The sequence below is a fragment of the Musca vetustissima genome, unplaced genomic scaffold, assembly GCF_032173495.1.
Source record: "Musca vetustissima isolate MV318-11 ecotype Yass unplaced genomic scaffold, APGP_CSIRO_Mvet_v1 utg20277, whole genome shotgun sequence".
Classification (NCBI taxonomy): Eukaryota; Metazoa; Arthropoda; class Insecta; order Diptera; family Muscidae; genus Musca; species Musca vetustissima.
This window is the reverse complement of record NW_026879575.1, coordinates 166574-186874: the sequence shown is the minus strand read 5'-3', so window position 1 is coordinate 186874 and position 20301 is coordinate 166574. Positions and strand designations below refer to the sequence as shown.

General features: G+C 29.7%; 1 protein-coding gene across 1 annotated transcript in view; it reads right to left on the bottom strand.

Annotated features, from left to right (window-relative positions):
* Positions 1-20301, bottom strand: part of LOC133324523 (rab3 GTPase-activating protein catalytic subunit-like) — an 85666-nt gene that overhangs the window by 64049 nt on the left and 1316 nt on the right. Inside the window, 1 exon segment of the mRNA XM_061533359.1 lies at positions 20080-20252. Within this exon segment, the coding sequence (XP_061389343.1) occupies positions 20080-20252 (173 nt within the window).

Below are 20301 nucleotides of genomic sequence, written 5' to 3'. Positions count from 1 at the left end.
TATTGTTGTTGAAAACTATTTCAACGAATATGAACGTCAGGAAATTGTACATCATCCTCCGGCGGCAGCAGCAGCAGTTAAGCGGAAGTTAAAATCCACAACAACAACAGAGGCAGCTGATGTTGCACCTCTACCATCACCACAACCACCTAACCTGCCACCGTTGTGTTCCATTATTATTAATAGTAATACCACTAACACTAAAAGTTCCGCCGCAAATGTGGTCATGTCACAGCAGCCGTCAATATTCACTGTGACAACAGCAACACAGCCAGCAGGTGGTGTTGGTGTTCATCCGAATCAGCTGCCATCCGCCTCATCATCGCCAATAAATTTCAATTATCAACTTCAACACCAGCAACAATGTTATGAACAACAACAACATCCATTGAACGAATCAACGATTAAGTCTAATATTAATTTTAAAAATTATAATATTGAAAATAATAATTTTAGCAATAACAACAACAAAAACAACAACCACAATAACGATAGCAATAACAAAAACAAATTTAGTAATTGTAAGGAGTTCTTTAAGGAGTCGTCTACAACTAGATCTATAACTAATAGCAACAACACCTCTACAACAACAACAACTACATTGTCAGAAAATACAACAACTTCTGTGGCATCCTCATCATCTGATATAAACAGTGGTGATGAAAATTGTAGCACAAAATAATTATTCGTAAAAAAAATTGAAATTTTTTTTTTTCAAAATTAAAAAAAAATTCAAAATTTCAAAAAAAAAATTTGGATATCACTCTCTACTGTAGTCATAAAAAACACAACGAATTCTTTTAAAAGTAATTTATTAAATTATATAAATTATTAATATATAAATTAAAATTATTATTTTTTGAAAAAAAATATTTTTTCAAATTTTGAAAATTAAAAAAAAAATATTTTTTGAAATTTAAAAAAAATATTTTTTTTTTCTAAAATGTTTTGGTGTTTTTTTTTTGTTTTTTAACTAATGAATATTTTTTCAAAAAAAATTTTTGTTTTCAAATTTCGAAACAATTTTTGAAATTTAAAAAAAAAAAAAAATAATTTTTCAAAATTTAAAAAAAAAGTATTTTTTCCAAAATGGAGAATATTTTTGTATAAATTGTATTTTTTCGTGTTTAAAAAAATGTTATTTTTAAAAAAAAAAAAAAATTAAATTTCGAAAATTAAAAAAAAAATATTTTTTTTTCAATTTTGAAAATTAAAAAAATATTTTTTTTTCAAAATTTCAAAATCATCAAAAAACACAACGAATTGTTTTAAAAGTAAATGATTAAATTATTATTTTTTTGAATTCTGATTTGAATTTTGAAAATTAAAAAAATTAAAAAAAAAATATTTTTTGAAAATGAAATAATTTTTTTTTAATTTAAAATAATGTTTTGGTTTTTTAACTTAAAAATTTTTGTTTTCAAAATTCGAAAAAAAAATTTAACTTAAAAAAATATATTTTTTGAAATTAAAAATATTTTTCTCCAAAATGGTATTTAAAAATAGTTTTTTCCAAAATGTTATTTTTGTATAAATTGTATTTTTTCGTGTTTAAAAAAATTTTATTTTTTTAATTTTTTTTTAATTTTGAAAATTAAAAAAATATATATTTTTTGAAAAATTTTTTTTTTCAAGAATTCAAAAAAAAATTCAAAATTTCAAAAAAAAAATTGGGTATCACTCTACTGTAGTCACCAAAAAACACAACGAATTGTTTTAAAAGTAAATGATTAAATTGTTATTAAAAAAAAAATATTTTTTAAATATTGAAAATTAAAAATAAAATATTTTTTGAAAATGAAAAAAAAATATATTTTTTTGAAATTTAAAATAATGTTTTGGTTTTTTAACTTAAAAATTTTTTGTTTTCAAAATTCGAAAAAAAATTTAACTTAAAAAAATATATTTTTTGAAATTAAAAATATTTTTTTTCAAAATGGTATTTTTGTATAAATTGTATTTTTTAATTTTTGTTTTCAAAATTCGAAAAAAAATCTTTTGAAATTAAAAATATTTTTTTTTTTTGCAAAATGGTATTTAAATTTTTTTTTTTTTAATTTTTAAAAATTTAAAAAAAAAATATTTTTTTTCCAAATTTTTTGAAAAAAAATATTTTTTTAAAATGAAAAAAAAATATTTTTTGAAAATGAAAAAAAAATAGTTTTTGAAAATTAAAAAACAAAATATTTTTTGAAATTTAAAATAATGTTTTGGTTTTTTAACATAAAAATTTTTTGTTTTCAAAATTCGAAAAAATATATTTTTTGAAATTAAAAATATTTTTTTCCAAAATGGTATTTTTGTATAAATTGCATTTTTAAAAAATAATAACTTTTTAATATTTTTTTCAATTTTGAAAATTAAAAAAAAAATATTTTCGGAAATTTGTTTTTTTTCCAAAACTTCAAATGATTTCAAACAGTGCCAACAGTATGCTGTAAAACAATAATGACTTGACTGTTCGAAATCATTTGGACTAAATACTATATTCTAATTTCCCCCTAACAATTTGTGTCTTTTTATTTCTAAAAATATATAGGAACCTACTTTTAATATTAAAAAAAAAATTAAATTAAAAAAAAATAATTAAATTTAATGTGTATTTCTTTTTCAATGCATGTTTTATTTAATTTGCAATCTTAAATTTCCAAACATAATTACATAGTTTATATATATATATATATATATTCACACCCCTCTGCAATAATAGTTTTAAATATTTTATAAAAATATCTTAAATTTTCAATAGCTTTCGTTAAAATTTATATTATTTTTTAATTAAAAACATATGAGGTGCAATTTTGTTTTTGTTTTTAAAAATTATTATTTTTTTTTGATTTGTACAAAAAAATAATAATTTCTTTTTCACAAATGTCTTATATTATTATCAGGTTCTAATTTCTACTAATATATTTTTTTAATTATGTACTCAAACATTTATTTTACTATAATCTTTTTCAAATGTGTATAAACAAATTAATTATTATATTTTTAAAATTAATAAAAGTTAAGCAATATATATTTTTTCATTTTATATATACAATACATGATTTTTGTTTTATTTTTATTATAATTTTTATTATGCGAAGCAATAGGGGAAAGAATAAGACCGGGCGATAATATATATTGGAGTTATTAGTTAGTTAAAAATTTGTAACCATTTCAACAAGACATGTTTGGTCCCTGGAAAATTAATTTTTAAAAAAATATAAGTCTAGTGGTCCTGGTAAAAAATTCTCGCCGGTTGGTATTTCAGAAAAATATTTTTCAAGCCTGTTGATATTTAAAAACCAGTAAGCAAAGTATTAAAGTTGGACTGGGCCGACTATATAATACCCTTCACCACTTTGGATATATTTTACATTTGTCTCCTAACAGACTCCGGCTTTTCGAAAGAACATTGACATGAAATTGATGCTAAATGCTAAATTTCATTTCATTGAACCGATTTTCAAGGACGAAATATATATATGAGAGCTATATCTAAATCTGGTACGGTTTTCACGAAGCTTAACACACATCATTCTAGACTCAATCCAGAATGCTCTGCCAAATTTCGCCCAAATCGATATATATATATATATATATATATATATGTACGGACTTTGGTGCACCATTTACATTAAATCGGACGAAAATATATATGGGAGCTATATCTAAATCTGAACCGATTTTCACGAAACTTAACACACATCATTGTAGACTCAATCCAGTATGCTATGCCAAATTTCGTGCAAATCGAAAGATATATAGGGACTTTGGTGCACCATTTGCTTTAAATCGGATGAAAATATATGTGGGAGCTATATCTAAATCTGAACCGATTTTCACGAAACTTTGCACACATAATTCTAGACTCAATTCAGTACTCGATGCCAAATTTCGTGTAAATCGAAAGATATATAGGGACTTTGGTGCACCATTTTCGTAAGATCGTACGAAAAAATATATGGTAAATATATCTAAATCTAAACCGATTTTTACGAAACTTAACACACATCATTCTAGACTCAATCCAGAATGATGTGCAAATTTCGTACAAATCGAAAGATATATATGGACTTCATTGCACCATTTACGTAAAATCGGACGAAAATATATGTGGGAGCTATATCTAAATCTGGACCGATTTTCGCGAAACTTAGCACACATCATTCTAGACTCAATGCAGTACACTATGCCAAATTTCGTGAACATCGAATGATATATACAACACAACCCGCCGTGAAGGGAATCGGAATAAACATCCGAGTTCTGTGGTAATTGTGTAGGGTATCGTATGGCCGGCCCCGTCCGACTATACTGCTCCGCTCACTGTTTTTTTTTTTTCGAGTCGTTCTATAGGCCACAATTGCAAACCGTAAATCACAACACAATCCAAGGGAATCTGGACAAGTAATTAGAAGGGCTGTACTGAATATGAGTAATATTTGTTGACCTCTAGTCGGTCAAGAGGATGCAAATAACGCGAATTATTGCCCAAGCTCAGAACATAGAACCGCAGGAAGTTAGATTTTCGTGGAAGTTGTGTAGGGTATCATATGGTCGGGCCCGTCCGACCATACTGCTCCGCTCAATGGTTTTTAAACTGAATAATCTTTGAGTGTTTATAGTTCAAAAAATATTTTTTTAAAAAAACACGCTTGTTGGACCTTCTAAAAAATATTATTAAAAAAATCCAAGCCTATTTTTTTTTTTTTTTTTTTGAATCTATGCCTTTTTGTTTTTGAACAAATAGTTAAAAAAATCACATATGTTGGTATTTCAAAAAATTCACGTCTGTTGATATTTCAAAAAATATTTTTTTACATCCTTGGGAAAACATTTTTTTTAGAAATCCACGCCTGTCGGTCCTACCAAAAAAATATTTTTTAAAAAATCGTCGCCTAGTGATCCTTTAAAAAAATATTTTTTTTTAAATCCGCGCTTGTTGTTATTCCTTACGCCCGTTGGTCCTTCCAAAAATATTTTTTTTTAAATCCACAAAAAATAGTTTTTAAAAATTCACAAAAGTTGGTCCTTCAGAAAGATAACTTTTTAAGAAATCCACACCTGGTGCTATTTCAAAAATAAATATTTTTAAAAATCTACGCCTAGTTGTCCTTTTTACAAAATCCTCAAATGAAATTCACATCCACACATCTCTATTACTTTCAATACTCCACTACATTTAATTGAGCTTCAGTTCTGAATTACACCACAAAAAGTTACTTAACAACTAACATAAGTTTCAATTAGGCTTATGTTTTCAACGCCACCGAACACACCACCACCCACCCAAACACAAAAGTTCTCCGAAAGCAGACAAACTACCCAAAGAAAAAACTTCGCTTACAAATGACAATATAGTGGTCGGTAGTTTTTTATGTCCTTTTTTTCTTCTCACATTTTTTTTGGCTTTTACTTCGATGGCAGTGTTTTATAGAAATTAATGTTGTGCAATTTCGAAAACAATTTACGAATGGACACTTACAATGGGCACTCACACAACGACAACACACGAAAAAAAAATTCTCTAAATGAAATGTCGAGAAAAATGTGAGTTTGGGAAATTTGTACCATTTTTTTCCTTCCTCTTCTCTTCTATGGGAGTGTGGCAAAAATGCGGCAAAAGTTGTAATAAATTAATTTTTAGTTTTTGTATTTTTTGTTCCGAACTTGTTGAAATTTAAAATAATGACTTTAAAGATTTTTTAATGATTACTTCGTAAAGATATTCGAAATTGTTCTAAACGATTCTGGGGGTGCGTATGATTGCTGTCACAATGTATACGCCACAGGGGCCATATATTAAATATTCAAAAGAAATTAATTGTGCCCATGATTTTGAAGGAAATATTTTTGCATTATGGATTATGATTTTTCGACATTAAAGTAGTATATACATACATGTATTGTATACATACATGTTGCGCTAATAGTAAGCTACCGAAACAGAAAGTTTTGAATAAGGAAGCGCTTTTTGTAGGTCAAATTTTAAATCCGTAAATTTCGTTCGGGTTATCATTTGTTTTCTGTATGTAATCTTTTAAACTTTTTCTAGCCTGTTCGGGACTTTTAAGATGTGAATCATGAATTTCCATAAGATGCAACTTTTCGTCCTCATTACTGGATTATTCAATTTTCAGTTTTATTGAATCACTCCTTTGGCACGTGTCTTTACGAGGAGTATGACAATTTAGGTTGAACTCAGTATTAAATATAAAGTCCACTCCTTTACATATGATGTATTATTTTCATCTCATTTTTCCACATATAGCCCAAACATTTTTCGAATATTAAGTGGTTATATATACTCTTTCGAGTCGAGCTTGATGATCTAAGTTTGCAATGAAAAGGAAAGCCAGGAGAAGAACCTACGTACCCACCATTATGCGACGCGTTTCGCCGTTGGTTAAGCGGCTCATCAGGCATATTGGGCTATGTGGCTTTACAAATGTCGTACGTTGATAACTTGTATTTATTCCGCCCTGATGCGAAACTTGCATATGCGAATTAAATTCAAATTTGTCAAAGTTCAACATTTGTCTTCATTCTAGGAACAGTCCTTTTCAAAGCAGATGTTTGTTGTAGCGATGTATAATTAATCCACACACCTACAATTGCTTCCTGGTATACACATGTTTTTGCGCAACCGTTTTTGGAAGTGTTGATGGCTCAGAACGTTAAGCGGTCTTGGCAACATTTGTGTTGCTCTGAGGACCTAGGTTCGAGCCCTAGCCGTGCTCGGCTGAAATTAATTTTTGTTATTTGAATTTTGCCTTGTAAGGGCATTGCAAACTTAGATCATCAAGCTCGACTCGAAAGAGTATATATAACCACTTAAAATTACTTTCAAATGATCACTGCCCTTACAAGGCAAAATTCAAATCACAAAAATTCATTTTTCGAATATCTAAGTCAGCACTGAGATACTTTCGGCCTGAAGTGTGCGCTAATCTCATGTAATGGCTCTCACATGCTGGAAAACTCTGAATATGATCTCGTACTACATTAAGTTTTTCTTCATCTGTTTTTCTAGATGAACTAGCCATTTTGCCACGACCATCCATTCCAGGTGTTTCAGAATTTAAAGCACGCCTTAATCTTCCGTTAGATATTTTGAAAGTATCCAAAAAAAAAATGTTTTGCAAACAGAAACTTCCGAACTTAAATGACACTTAAGAATCCATTTTCTCATATATCCTTTGTGATTTCTGGGGCGTTTCTGTTTTATTAATTGTTTTGTAATCAAACCATACAGAAACAGATTCTGTTTTTCGAAATTGGCTAATTTCCAAAAATAATCTAAAATAGATTTCCTGTCTTCGAACAAAGACAATCTTTGTTTTCGAAAAGTTTAGCACTCACGTGCTTAGAGTTTTTTGTTTCATATTCCTCTCCACTCTTCTCTCTTCATTTTTCTTATATTTTGTGCATAATTCTGTGGATTGCGTGTCCTCTTTCGTGATTTCATTTTGCGCTCATCCATTTGTATGGGTTCTGCATCTGAATCATCAGAAGACGATATCATTCTTATTCGTTTCCATTTCTTGGGAGCCTTACTTCCATTTATTCGTCGTAAAATTTCTACAATTAACTTTAAATAGTAGGTTTTAACATTAAAAGTTTTACTTCATCCTACCTGAACCACTATCTGAAGACATGACAAAATTACTTTGTGAACACACTGACTAATACCACTATCAAAACCAACAATGTCTGTATTTCAGTTAACGACTAATTTGCATGGCATCCTGCTACTTTCTTCTGATTATAATATTTTATTAAGATTTGACAAGTAAAAGTTGATAAAGTAGATTTTTAAAATTTTTGACTCATACCACTTTCAAAATCATGGATGCAATTATCCCGGTTCAAGTAGCCTCCAAAGCGTTAAAAAAAAATAATTTATTTGCATATCCGACATTAGTTAACAGTTAGTATATGTGGGGCGTATGATGGCTGTCACAACGTATACGCCCCAAAGGAAATAATAATACAGACTTTAGAGGAACCTTGAAAATGTATTCCTTAGAAAATCCAAGCTTTGAAATGTTCAGGAAAAATATATCCAAAAAAATGGATGCTTCTGAAATTATTCTAAAACTCATACATGCTTCTGGTAGGCCCTTCAAAAAAATATTTGAACAAGTGAAAAAACGTTATGCTCGGCCTCCACCATAGATATACATACTGATAAGTACTTGAAATGAAAATATATAGGAACATACCAAAAAGTGAACCTATACCGATATTTCTAAAAACGGATTATGTAAACCATAATACAAATTTCAGAAATTTTTAATGGATAATTATACCCTCAATGGATAATGAGGGTGTATACACTTTAACACGATGAAAATGTGCCTCATCAAGATATTGGTTCTAGACCCCATGTTTCTTTGGACCAAATCCGTTTCAGAAAATTTAGATTTCATCCAAACTTTGCTCATCTTATTATTTCTTCCAAAATTCGTTCAAATTCGAAGATGGGGAATATCGGTCCACTCCTTCTAGGTCTAAATGCGGCTATAGTTCATTATCGAACCTTACGTTCTAATTTTTTATCTCGCTATCCTCCGCCGGTGAAATGAATACAACAGAGTCTTAGCACCAAACTCAAAACGCGTAATAAATCAGATTACTATTTTAATATAAAAAAGGGGTTATATGGGGACTACCCCAAAGAGGGGGGCGAATATTAAAAAAATTTAGTAGGGAGATTTGTTACCATATATGACTACAAAATACCAAATTGCAGCAACTTCGGTTGAAAAACGCGCTCAAGAACCCCAAAATACCGAAAATTGGCGGTACCCTTATATGGGGGCTATCCTAAAAAAATTGACCTATATTCATAATTTCATATATTCATAATTGTGGAGAGATTTGGTACCTATTAAGAACTCAAAATACTAAATTACTGCTAATTCGGCGGAAAAATACGATCAAAACCCACAAAATACTGAAAATTTGTAGGTACCGTTATATGGGGGCTACCAGAAAAAGTGGACCTATATTTATAATTTTTTGTGGTGGCATTTAGTACCCAATAAGAACCCAATGTAGCAAATTTCAGCGAAATCGTTTGAAAAACGCACTCAAGAACCCCAAAATGCCGATAATTGGAGGGTACCCTTGTATGGGAGCTATGCCTAAACGTGGACCGATAAAGCCCATCTTCGAACTTGACCTGCCTACAAACAAAAGACGGCTCTATGCACAATTTTGGCTCTATGCAATTCGTTTGGACGCTAGACGGACATGGCTATATCGTCATAGAATTATACGCTGATCAAGAATATATAATTTATAGGGTCGGAAATGGATATTTCGATGAGTTACAAACGGAAAAACAAAATTAATATACCACCCACATACTATGGTGGAGGGTATAAAAAATGGACCCTTGGAAAAAATATTCTTTAAAAAATCCACGCCTTGTGTAGACCCTTGAAAAAATATTTTAAAACCAGCAGTATAGTCGGACGGAGGCGACCATATGATACCCTACAGAACTACCACGAAAATCTAACTTTGTGTGGTTCTATATTCTGAGCAATATTTCGCGATATTTGCAACCTCTTGACCGACTAGAGGTCAACAAATATTACTAATATTCTGTACAGTCCTTTTCTCTTCTACTTGTCCAGATTCTCTTCAACGTGAGTTGTGTTGTGATTTTCGGCTTATAATTGTGGCCTTATAGATCGACTCGAAAAAACACAAAAAAAATTAGTTTTCGGTCTACTTCACCCCAAAATTATTATCTGATCACCAAAAATTATAGGCGTTGTCCTTGACCACAACTGTAATCTCATGGAAAATTTCAAAGCGATCTGCCCTATATTTCCGCCCTCTAGTGTGGTAGTGGGTTACCAAAAATAATCTCAGTACGTAAGCTCCTGAAAATATTTAAGTGTAACTCCCACATCCGAGTACATACGACAATATAATTGGTATCGATTTAAAGGGCAACCACTCCTCTTGGATGTACTACCAATTTCTCAGGTCTATGTCCTTCAGGGGTAAATCTATACGCCACAGAATAAAAATTTTGCCATTTTCACACCATTTGGGTCCATTTGAAACGCTAAATATTAACCGATCTTTATGAAAACATGCATGCTTATTCTTTGGCCCAATCTCCTTCTCCATGTAAAATTTCGATATTCGGATATATTCGATATTCGAACCATAATTACGGCCTCTGGAGCGAACAGAAAAACCGACAAAAATTTGGTATTTGGTCCATTTATACCCCTAAATATTAACTGATCTTAACCAAAAACGATAGGGGTCTTCATTGGCCAGAAGATTGGTCCATAACAGTGGCCTGTATCGTATATACAAATTATAATGGACAGACGGACGGACACACATGTCTAGATCCACTCAGCGAGTCGAGATATGACGATCGGTATACTTAAAGGTGGGTCTAGGACCTTGGGGCTGCACAAAGCTATAATACCCTGACAACATAGTTGTGTAGGGTATAACCAGTAAGGAAAGTAGTAAAGTCGGACTGGGCCGACTATATGATACCCTTCACCACTTTGGGCATATTTTACATATGTATCCTAACAGACGTCGCCTTTTCGAAGGAATACAAATTTCAGTACGTTGTGTCAATCAATTTACATTAAATAGGACGGAAATATATATGGGAGCTATAACTAATTCTGAACCGATTTTCACGAAACTTAGCGCACGTCATTCAAGACTGAATTCAGTCTTGAATGACATGTGCAAAATTTCGTTAAAATCGAAAGTTATGTAGGGACACATCATTCTGGATCTAATTTAGTACCCTATGCCAAATTTTGTGTAAATCGGAAGACATATAGCGACTTTGGTGCCCCATTTACCCCAAATCGGATGAAAATATATATGGCAGCTATATCTATATAGGGACCGATTTTCACGAAAGTTATCACACATCATTCTCGACCTAATTCAGTAACCTTTGTCTAATATCGTGCAAATCAAAAGATTTCAAGGGGCTTTAATGGACTATTTACCCAAAATCGGGCAAAATTATATATGGGAGCTATATCTAAATCTGAACCGATTTTCACGAAATTTTGCGCACATCATTCTAGACCTTATTCAGTACGCTATGCCAAAATTCGTGCAAATCGAATGATTTTCAGAAACTTTGGTGCACCAATTATCTAAACTCGGATGAAAATATATATATATATATATATATATATATGGGAGCTATATCTAAATCTGAACCGATTTTCACGAAACGTTGCACACATCATTCTAGGCTTAATTCAGTACGCTGTGCCAAATTTCGTGCAAATCAAAAGGTATACAGGGACTTTGGAGCACCATTTACATTAAATCGGACGAAAATATATATGGGAGCTATATCTAAATCTGAACTGATTTTTACGAAACTTTGTACACATCATTCTAGACTTAATTCAGTACGCTATGAGAAATTTCGTGCAAATCGAAATATATATATAGGAACTTTGGTACACCATTTACCTTAAATCGGACGATGATATATATGGGAGCTATATCTAAATCTGAACTGATTTCAACAAAACTTGACACATATCAATCTAGACCTAATTCAGTTATCTGTGCAAAATTTTGTTTAAATCGGACCAATATTGGCTGTATGGTGCACCATTTACCTTAAATCGGACGATGATATATATGGGAGCTATATCTATATCTGAACCGATTCTTTTCCAATTTCAATAGGGTTCGTCCTTGGGCCAAACAAATGAGCTGTGCCAAATTTCATCCAATTCGGATCATAAATGTGACCTGTACTTTGTTTACAATTTAACATGGACAGACGGACGGAAGGACGGACAGACGGACATGCGTAAATCGTCTCAGAAAGTGATTCTATGCATATTCTCAAAAGGAACCATGGGTCTATTTCGATTCCTTTTGCCTATTACAAACATATGCACAAAGACATAATACCCTGCACCACAGTGTGGTGAAGGGTATAAAAATTCAAGCCTTGTGTTTATCCTCAAAAAAAAATTGTAAAAAAAAATTTACTTTTTGAACCTTCAAAAAATATTCTTTAAGAATGTACACCTCTTGTTGAACATTCAAAAAATATGTCTTAAAAATCCAAGCCTTGCGTAGGCCCCCTTGGAAAAAAATATTTTTAAAAAATCAACGCTTCTTGTCGAACTTTCAAAAAAAATAATTCTCGATTTGGAATAGTTAAAAAAATATTTTTTTTTTTTTTTTTTGGAAAAAAATTATTTATTAATTTTTTTTGACAAAAAAAAATAATATAATTTTATATATACATTTAATAATTTTTATATTTATTTTTTTAATATTTTTTTTTAATATTTTTTATTTATTTATTTTTTTTTACTTCAAAATTTGTTAAAAAAAAAATACGCCTCTTGTCGACCTTTCAAAAAAATTATTCTCGTTTTGGAATAGTTAAAAAAATATTTTTTTTTTTTTTTTTTTTGAAAAAAAATTATTATTTTAAATTAAATTTTATTATTTTTTTTTAAATAATATATATTTATATATAAATTTAATAATTTTTATATATATTTTTTAATATTTTTTTATAAATTTTTTTATGTATTTATTTTTATTTATTTATTTATTTTTTTTTTTTTACTTCAAAATTTATTTTTTTTTTTAATTTTTTGATATTCTTTCCTTTCAATTATATTTCAAATTGAATAATGAATTTCATAGAGAAGAAGAACTTGTGTTGTGTAGGGTGTTTAACGGCGAAATATAAACTATAACACAGTAGATTAATAAATAGTTGAACTGTTATTAAATAAATTAAAAAAAATATTTGAATAAATTTGTAAATTATTCAAATGTATATATAAATAAAAAAAATAGTTAAAACAAGAAAAATATTTCTTAGTTCAATTCATAGAAAAAAAAAACAACAACAAAAGAGGTTTCATTGTAAATAATATCATTGATGTAAATAGAAAGGCAAATGGCTATTTGAAAATTTTCAAAAAAAATGGAATATAATTTTGCAAAACTTTATAAAAAAAAAATAAATATTCACAGCCTGGTTTAAAGTGGTTTTCCTTTAACAATGACCTATTAATTTGCTGAACATTAAAAATAATAAAAAAAACTATTCCAAATCCTACTAACAATATTTGTACAATTTTTCTATGTATATACATGTAAATCTATAAAACACACATCTATAATTATTTATATATAAATATTATAACAAAAAAAAAACAAACAAACAAAATTGATAAGGAAAAAAATATCAAACACAGTTGACAGTTAACAATATTTAATATCATGACACAAACAAAGTGTGCAAAAACCAACAAAAAAAGAGCAAAAAAAAAGATGGGAGAGATTGGAATTTAAAAAAAAAAAAAAAAAACAATGAAATCAGAAGAAGAAAAGGACTCCCCATTTACTAAACAAATAAACAACAGCAACAACAACAACAACAATGAATTCCAATTAACAAATAGCATTTTATGAGTGTCATTGATATTAAATGCAAACATTAGTATTTAGAATAAATATAATTAAACAAAAAAACAATAAATAATAAAAATAAATTAAAATTAAATAATTTAGTCGATTAGTAACGATATAGCAATGTAGCATTTAAATTAGATATAGAATTGAAAAAATTATTGAAAAATAATAATAGAAGAAGAATAGTATAGGAAAATTTAGCAAATGTAAGTGTTGAAAACACAAACAATTTTAAATTAGATTTTAATTAGAAATAATAAATAAATAGCATATTTCAAAATAGCAAGTGGGAGCAATTAAATTAAAAATAAATATTTAATATAAATAGAAAATAAAAAATTAATGACATTTAAATATTGGTTAATTAAAATATAAGATATCACATAATTAATTATCATCTAAATATTTTAAAAAAATCTTTTCAATTTTAATGGAGTTATAACCACTTATCAATACCATTAAAAAATCCATATTTAATAAATATTGTTTCCAAATTACGGTGCTATTTTTTTTTTTTTTTTTTTTTTTGAAACTTTTTTGTATGAAAATTCACACCTTTAGCTACTTTCAAAATATTCTTAAAAAAAAACATCCGTATTTTGTTGAACTTAAAAAAAAACCTTTTAATATTCGATTTTTTTAAAAATATTCTTTAACGCTTCGTTTTAATCTATCCTGATTTCAACAAACAAAAAATTCCCGCTTCGGTTAATCCTTCTTCTGATCCTCGAAACATATGCTTAATAAAATACGCGTCACGGTTGGTTCTCAAAAAAAAAAAAATCTTTTAAAAATTCACGGTTCTTCTGATCCTCGAAAAATATTTTTTTTATAAAATTCACGCCTCGGTTGAACCTCGAAAAATATTCTTTTAAAAAATTGATTGATCCTCGAAAATCAAAAAAAAAAATAAAAATGAATACTTCGGACGGGGCCGACCATATGATACCCTTCACCACTTTGGGTACATACAAGTATATACAACTACAACTATATTAAAACAACCCATACACATATCAATCTGAAATTTATGAAAAATTGAATGTGTAAATGGAGGAAAATTGAATACACAAAATCGGAGGAAACTATATATGGGAGCTATATCTAAATCTTAACCGATTCCAAAAAAAAAAAACTTTGCACACATCAGTCTGTACCTAATTCAGTACTCTGTGCAATCGGACCAAACGGTCTTAATCGGACCAATATTGGCAGTTTGGGGCACAATTTACATAAAATCAGACGAAACTATATATGGGAGCTATATCTAAACCTGAGCCGATTTATCCCAATTTCAATAGGATTCGTCGGATAATAAATGCCATACATAAAACGACTCAGAAAGTGATTCTATGCATATTCTCAAAAGGAACCATAGGTCTATCTCGATTCATTTTGCCTATTACAAACGTATACACAAAGACATAATACCCTGCACCACAGTGGGTGAAGGGTGTGAACTCTCACAGGGAATTCATTTCAGCAGGGAATTCATTTAATTCATCCAATAATTAAAGATAAATATATGGGGGCTACCCAGAAACATAGGTCAACAATATTCTTGGCAGTGAGATTTGACACCCAATAACAATACAAATTTCCAATTTACAGTCAATTCGTTTGAAAAACGTCTTCTAAATCCCCAAAATACCGAATATTGTGGGTACCGTTATATAGGAGGTACCCTGAAACTTATATCAATATTAATAAATTTTAGTACCAAGATGTGTTATACAATGGTAAACCAGAATACCAAATTACAGACAATTCGGTGGAAAAATGTCTTCAAAATCGCCAAAATATCGAATATTAGGAGGGTACCCTACCTAAAAAGTGGACCAATATCGATAAATTTTCGAAGGAGTAATCGTAGGAATACTAGCAATGTCTGTTCAAAATGTCAGAGCTCTATCTTAATATATTGCAATGCATACATATATATATATATATACTGCGGTAAATATAACGAGGTGTTGCAAACGGAATGACAATGTTTACATATAATTGTTTACATATAAAATCTGATTTTGAAGCAAAATTACAAAATTTTGTAATGAATCAAATTGACTGTTTGAAAATCGAGAGTTCATTATTATACCCCACGCAACTATGTTGGCTTTGAAATTTTTCATGAGGATCCAGGTATGGTCAAGGACAACGATTATAGTTATCGATGATGATCAGATAATAATAATAAAGTCGGACTGGACCGACTATATGATACCCTTCACCACTTTGGGTATATTCTACATATGTATCCGAAAAACGTCGCCTTTTTGAAGGAATTTTGACATGAAATTGAACGAATTTAAATATGTGATGTTTATATCTTTCTGGAACCTATGCTAAATTTCATTTCATTTGGGCAAGTTTAGAGTCGTTTGCGCACAGTGGGAGAGATTTGTGTAAATCGATTTAAAGCAAACTTGACACACGCTATTCGGTATGCTGCATTGTTTAAAATTTAATCTCAATAAATAAGTCGATAAGTGGAAGCTATGAGATATCTATATTTGAACCGATTTGAAGCAAACTTGCCAGAGATTAATTTATACTAATTTCAATCGGCCTAGCTGTGGATCTTCCGTGCACAATTTACATAAAATCGGACGAAAATATATATAGGAGGTGTACACATCATTCCAGACTTCAATCAATACGCTATGCCAAAATTCGTGCAAATCGAATGATTTTCAGAGACTTTGGTGCACCATTTACCTAAAATCGGACGAAACTATGTATGGAAGCTATATCTAAATCTGAACCGATTTTCAGGAAACTTAGCACACATCATTCTTGACCTAATTCAGTAGGCTATACCAAATTTCATGCAAATCGAAAGATATATAGGGACTTTGGTATACCATTTGCCTAAAATCGGGCGAAACTATATATGGGAGCTATATCTAAATCTGAACCGATTTTCACGAAACTTAGCACACTTCATTCTAGACTTAATTCAATACGCTATACCAAAATTCGTGTAAATCAAATGATTTTCAGGGACTTTGGTGCACCATTTACCTAAAATCGGGCGAAATTATATATGGGAGCTATATCTAAATCTGAACCGATATTCACGAAACTTGGCACACATCATTTTAGACCTAATTCAGTAGGCTGTACCAAATTTCGTGCAAATCGAAAGATATTTAGGGACATTGGTACCTCATTTACATTAAATCGGACGAAAATATATATGGGAGCTACATCTAAATCTGGACCGATTTTTCCCAATTTCAATAGTGTTCGTCCTTGGGCCAAACAAATGAGCTGTGCGAAATTTCATCCAATTCGGATCATAAATGCGACCTATACTTTGTTTACAATTCAACATGGACGGACATGCAGAAATCGACTCAGAAAGTGTTTCTATGCTTTTTCTCAAAAGGAACCATGGGTCTATCTCGATTATTTTTGCCTGTTACAAACATATGCACAAAGACATAATACCCTGTACCACAGTGTGGTGAAGGGTATAATTAGTAATATTCGAAAATATGTCAGTGTAAGGAAGAGGTGCTGTTGACCTCTAATTAGGCAAGAGGATGCAACTATTACGAAATATTACCCAGGTTCGGAATAAAAATCCACAGAAAGATAGAGTTCCGTGTAGGGTGTCGTATGGTCGGCCCCGTCCCAATATACTGCTCCGCTCACTGTTTTTTATATCCTAGTTTCTATATCTTAAATAAATTATATTGTAATTTAAAAATAGAAAACAATAGAATACAATATCACAAAGTACTTAAATAAAAAACAAATAAATGTAATAATATTATTAATAATAATTTTAATATATATATATATATAATCAATAATAGAATATAGGTAATATATAAAATAAATAATGATGATAAAAAACTGCCTTAATATTAACACCATCACAAATCCAAAACACATACACACACGCTTATTATTAAACATAGAACCATAAAGGATTGGAAAAATTTGCTACAAATTGTTATTGAAAAAGAGATAAAATATTAAAGAACAGATGTGGAAATTGAATTGATTTGTCATAAAATTATTTTGTAAAAAAAATTCTTTTTTAATTTGTATAAAAATTAAAGATCCAATATCAAAACAAATATATTTCTATTTGTAACTGAATTTCATTTGTTTAAAATTTTTAGACCATTGCAAATTTAGAAAATAAAAAAAAAAATGTATCAACATGTCTGTAACATTTTTTTGTTATGAAAAATCAAATAAATGTTATTTATTTTTCAAAACATCTCAAATCGGTCCTATAAACAAATAATAATAACTGGTTCTAAATTATAACAAAAGAAAAAAACTATAAACTATTGAAAAACATGAAAACTTATCTGAAAAACAACAACAACAAAAATATTTCTGTATTAAATTTAAAAATTCAAAAAAAAAATATCGAAATAAATATCGAATTATTTACTCTATAAGAAAAATCCAAACGAAACGAATACATAAATGCACATTTTAGATGCACAAGACTCAGACACACACACACACGCATTTATCACAATCAAAGCTAACAAATCCTAAAAAAAAAAACAAAACATTTCTAAATCTGTAAATATACTTTAAGAAAAAAATGTGTTATTAAAAAATCAAATAAAAAATACAAACGAGGAGGATTTAATTCCATTTTGTGACAGTGTAGCACAATATTATATTAGAAAAAAAACTAGATTATGTAATATTAAATCACAATAATTGGTTTCTGATTTTAAGAATTTAGTTTCGAAAGTGTTGCGTATTTAAATATTATTAATTTTGTACATTTGTTATAATAGCTAATAAGAAGAAGATGAAGCAGAATCAGACCTGAATGAAATGTTTATTAATTATTGAGATGCTTAAAAAAACACACACACACATGTAAATGCATTATCAAACACACACACATTCATTTGACAAATAAAATTGCATATATAATGAAATTATGGATTTTAATTTCTAAAGAAAAAAAGGCTGAGGTAAGTACAAAAAAATATATAATTTTTTTTTTTTTGAAATAATGTCGTCAAACTTGTTATACCCCTTTCCACCATGAGAGAGAGACACATTCAAAATAACCTGAAATTTTTTTTTTATTTTGAAATAATGTCGTCAAACTTGTTATACCCCTTTCCACCATGAGAGAGAGACACATTCAAAATAACCTGAAATCGATCGGTTGTTTATGCTCTGACGAAATTAAATAAGATAAAAAGTTTTTATGGGAAGATTTACTACCCAATGAGAATCCAAAATATCCAATTATAGCCAATTCGGTTGACAAATGTACTCAAACTCACCAAAATACCGAAATTCGGAAGGTATCGTTATATGGGGGCTATCGCTAAAAGTAAACCAATATTGGTGATTTTTGGTACAGCGATTTACTACCCAATGTGAATCCAAAATACCTAATTACAGTCAATTCCGATTAAAAAAATCTACCCAAAATCCCAAAAAACTGAAATTTTGGAGGTTCCTTATAATGGAGGCTAACCTAAAAAGTGGACCAATATTGATAATTTTAGGTGGGAAGATTTACTAACCAATGTGAACCCAAAATACCAAATTACAGCAAATCCGGTTGAAAATTTTGCTCAAACTCCCCAAAATACCGAAATTCGGAAGGTACCGTTTAAAAACCTACCCAAAATCCGAAAATAAAGAAATCTGGGAGATACCTTACAATGGGGGCCAACCTAAAAAGTGGACCAACATTGATAATTTTTGCTGGGAAGAGAACCCAAAATACCAAATTGAGGCAAGAAGGTTTAAAGACCCTACCCAAAATGCAAAAAAAAAAAACAGAAATTTGGGAGGTACCTTATAATGGAGGCTAACCTAAGAAGTGGACCAATATTGATAATTTTTGGTTGGAAGATTTGCTGCGCTATGAGAAGCCCAAATGCCAAATTACAGACAATTCGGTATAAAAAATTAAACAAAATTGCAAAATACGGAAATTTAGGAGGTATTGTTATATGGGAGCTATCATAAAAAGTGGGCCAATATTTATAAGCTACGCTTTGAGAAGCCCAAAACCAAATTTTAGCAAATTCGTTTGAACAAAAGTTTTCCCAACTTCCCAAATTATTGAATACCAAGGGTACCTTTATATGGCGGACTATACCAAAACCGATAGATCCCATTTTCAATATGAAATATCCTTGGAGTAGTAGCAAAGTACGTGCAAATTTTCAAAGCTTTATCGTGATTCAAAGCTCTATCGTGATTCAACAGGCAGCAGACGGAGATGGTTATAGTTAAATCGACATAGAATTTTATTCTGACCGAGAATGTGGTCGCGATGAATATTTCAAGGTGTTGGAAACGGTTTTTATACTGATCTAGGATGTGGTCGACGATAATATTTTGAGTTGTTGGAAATCGAAAAAAATTAAAATTGAAAATACAATTCAACCTTATTTTGGAGGGTGAGTATAAAAAACATTAATAAGGGAACTTAAAACACCCATCAAGGGGGAAGTATCGAGAAATTCCCCTGTTGTTGAAGCCTTATTGTGTTTAGTTCTAATCAGGATTATTATAGAATTACTTTTTGAGAACTATTCTGATTTTCCATATATTTTCACTCGTTTAAAAAATGTATATATAGGTGCAAAAACTTACCCCGGTATAAGAGTGCATGACTCCCAAAGTTGGCGTAATTCACGCGTAAATGCGGCATACAATTGGGCGAGACCACTTTTACCACCAAAATGGGCATGGACAGTGGCCAAGAGGCAACTGAGGCGATATACCAAAGAATCAGACTCGGCCGATTTAATGCGATGGGGATCGATCTAAAAAAGTAAAGAACGGATTAAAAAAAAAAACAGAAAACATTTTTCA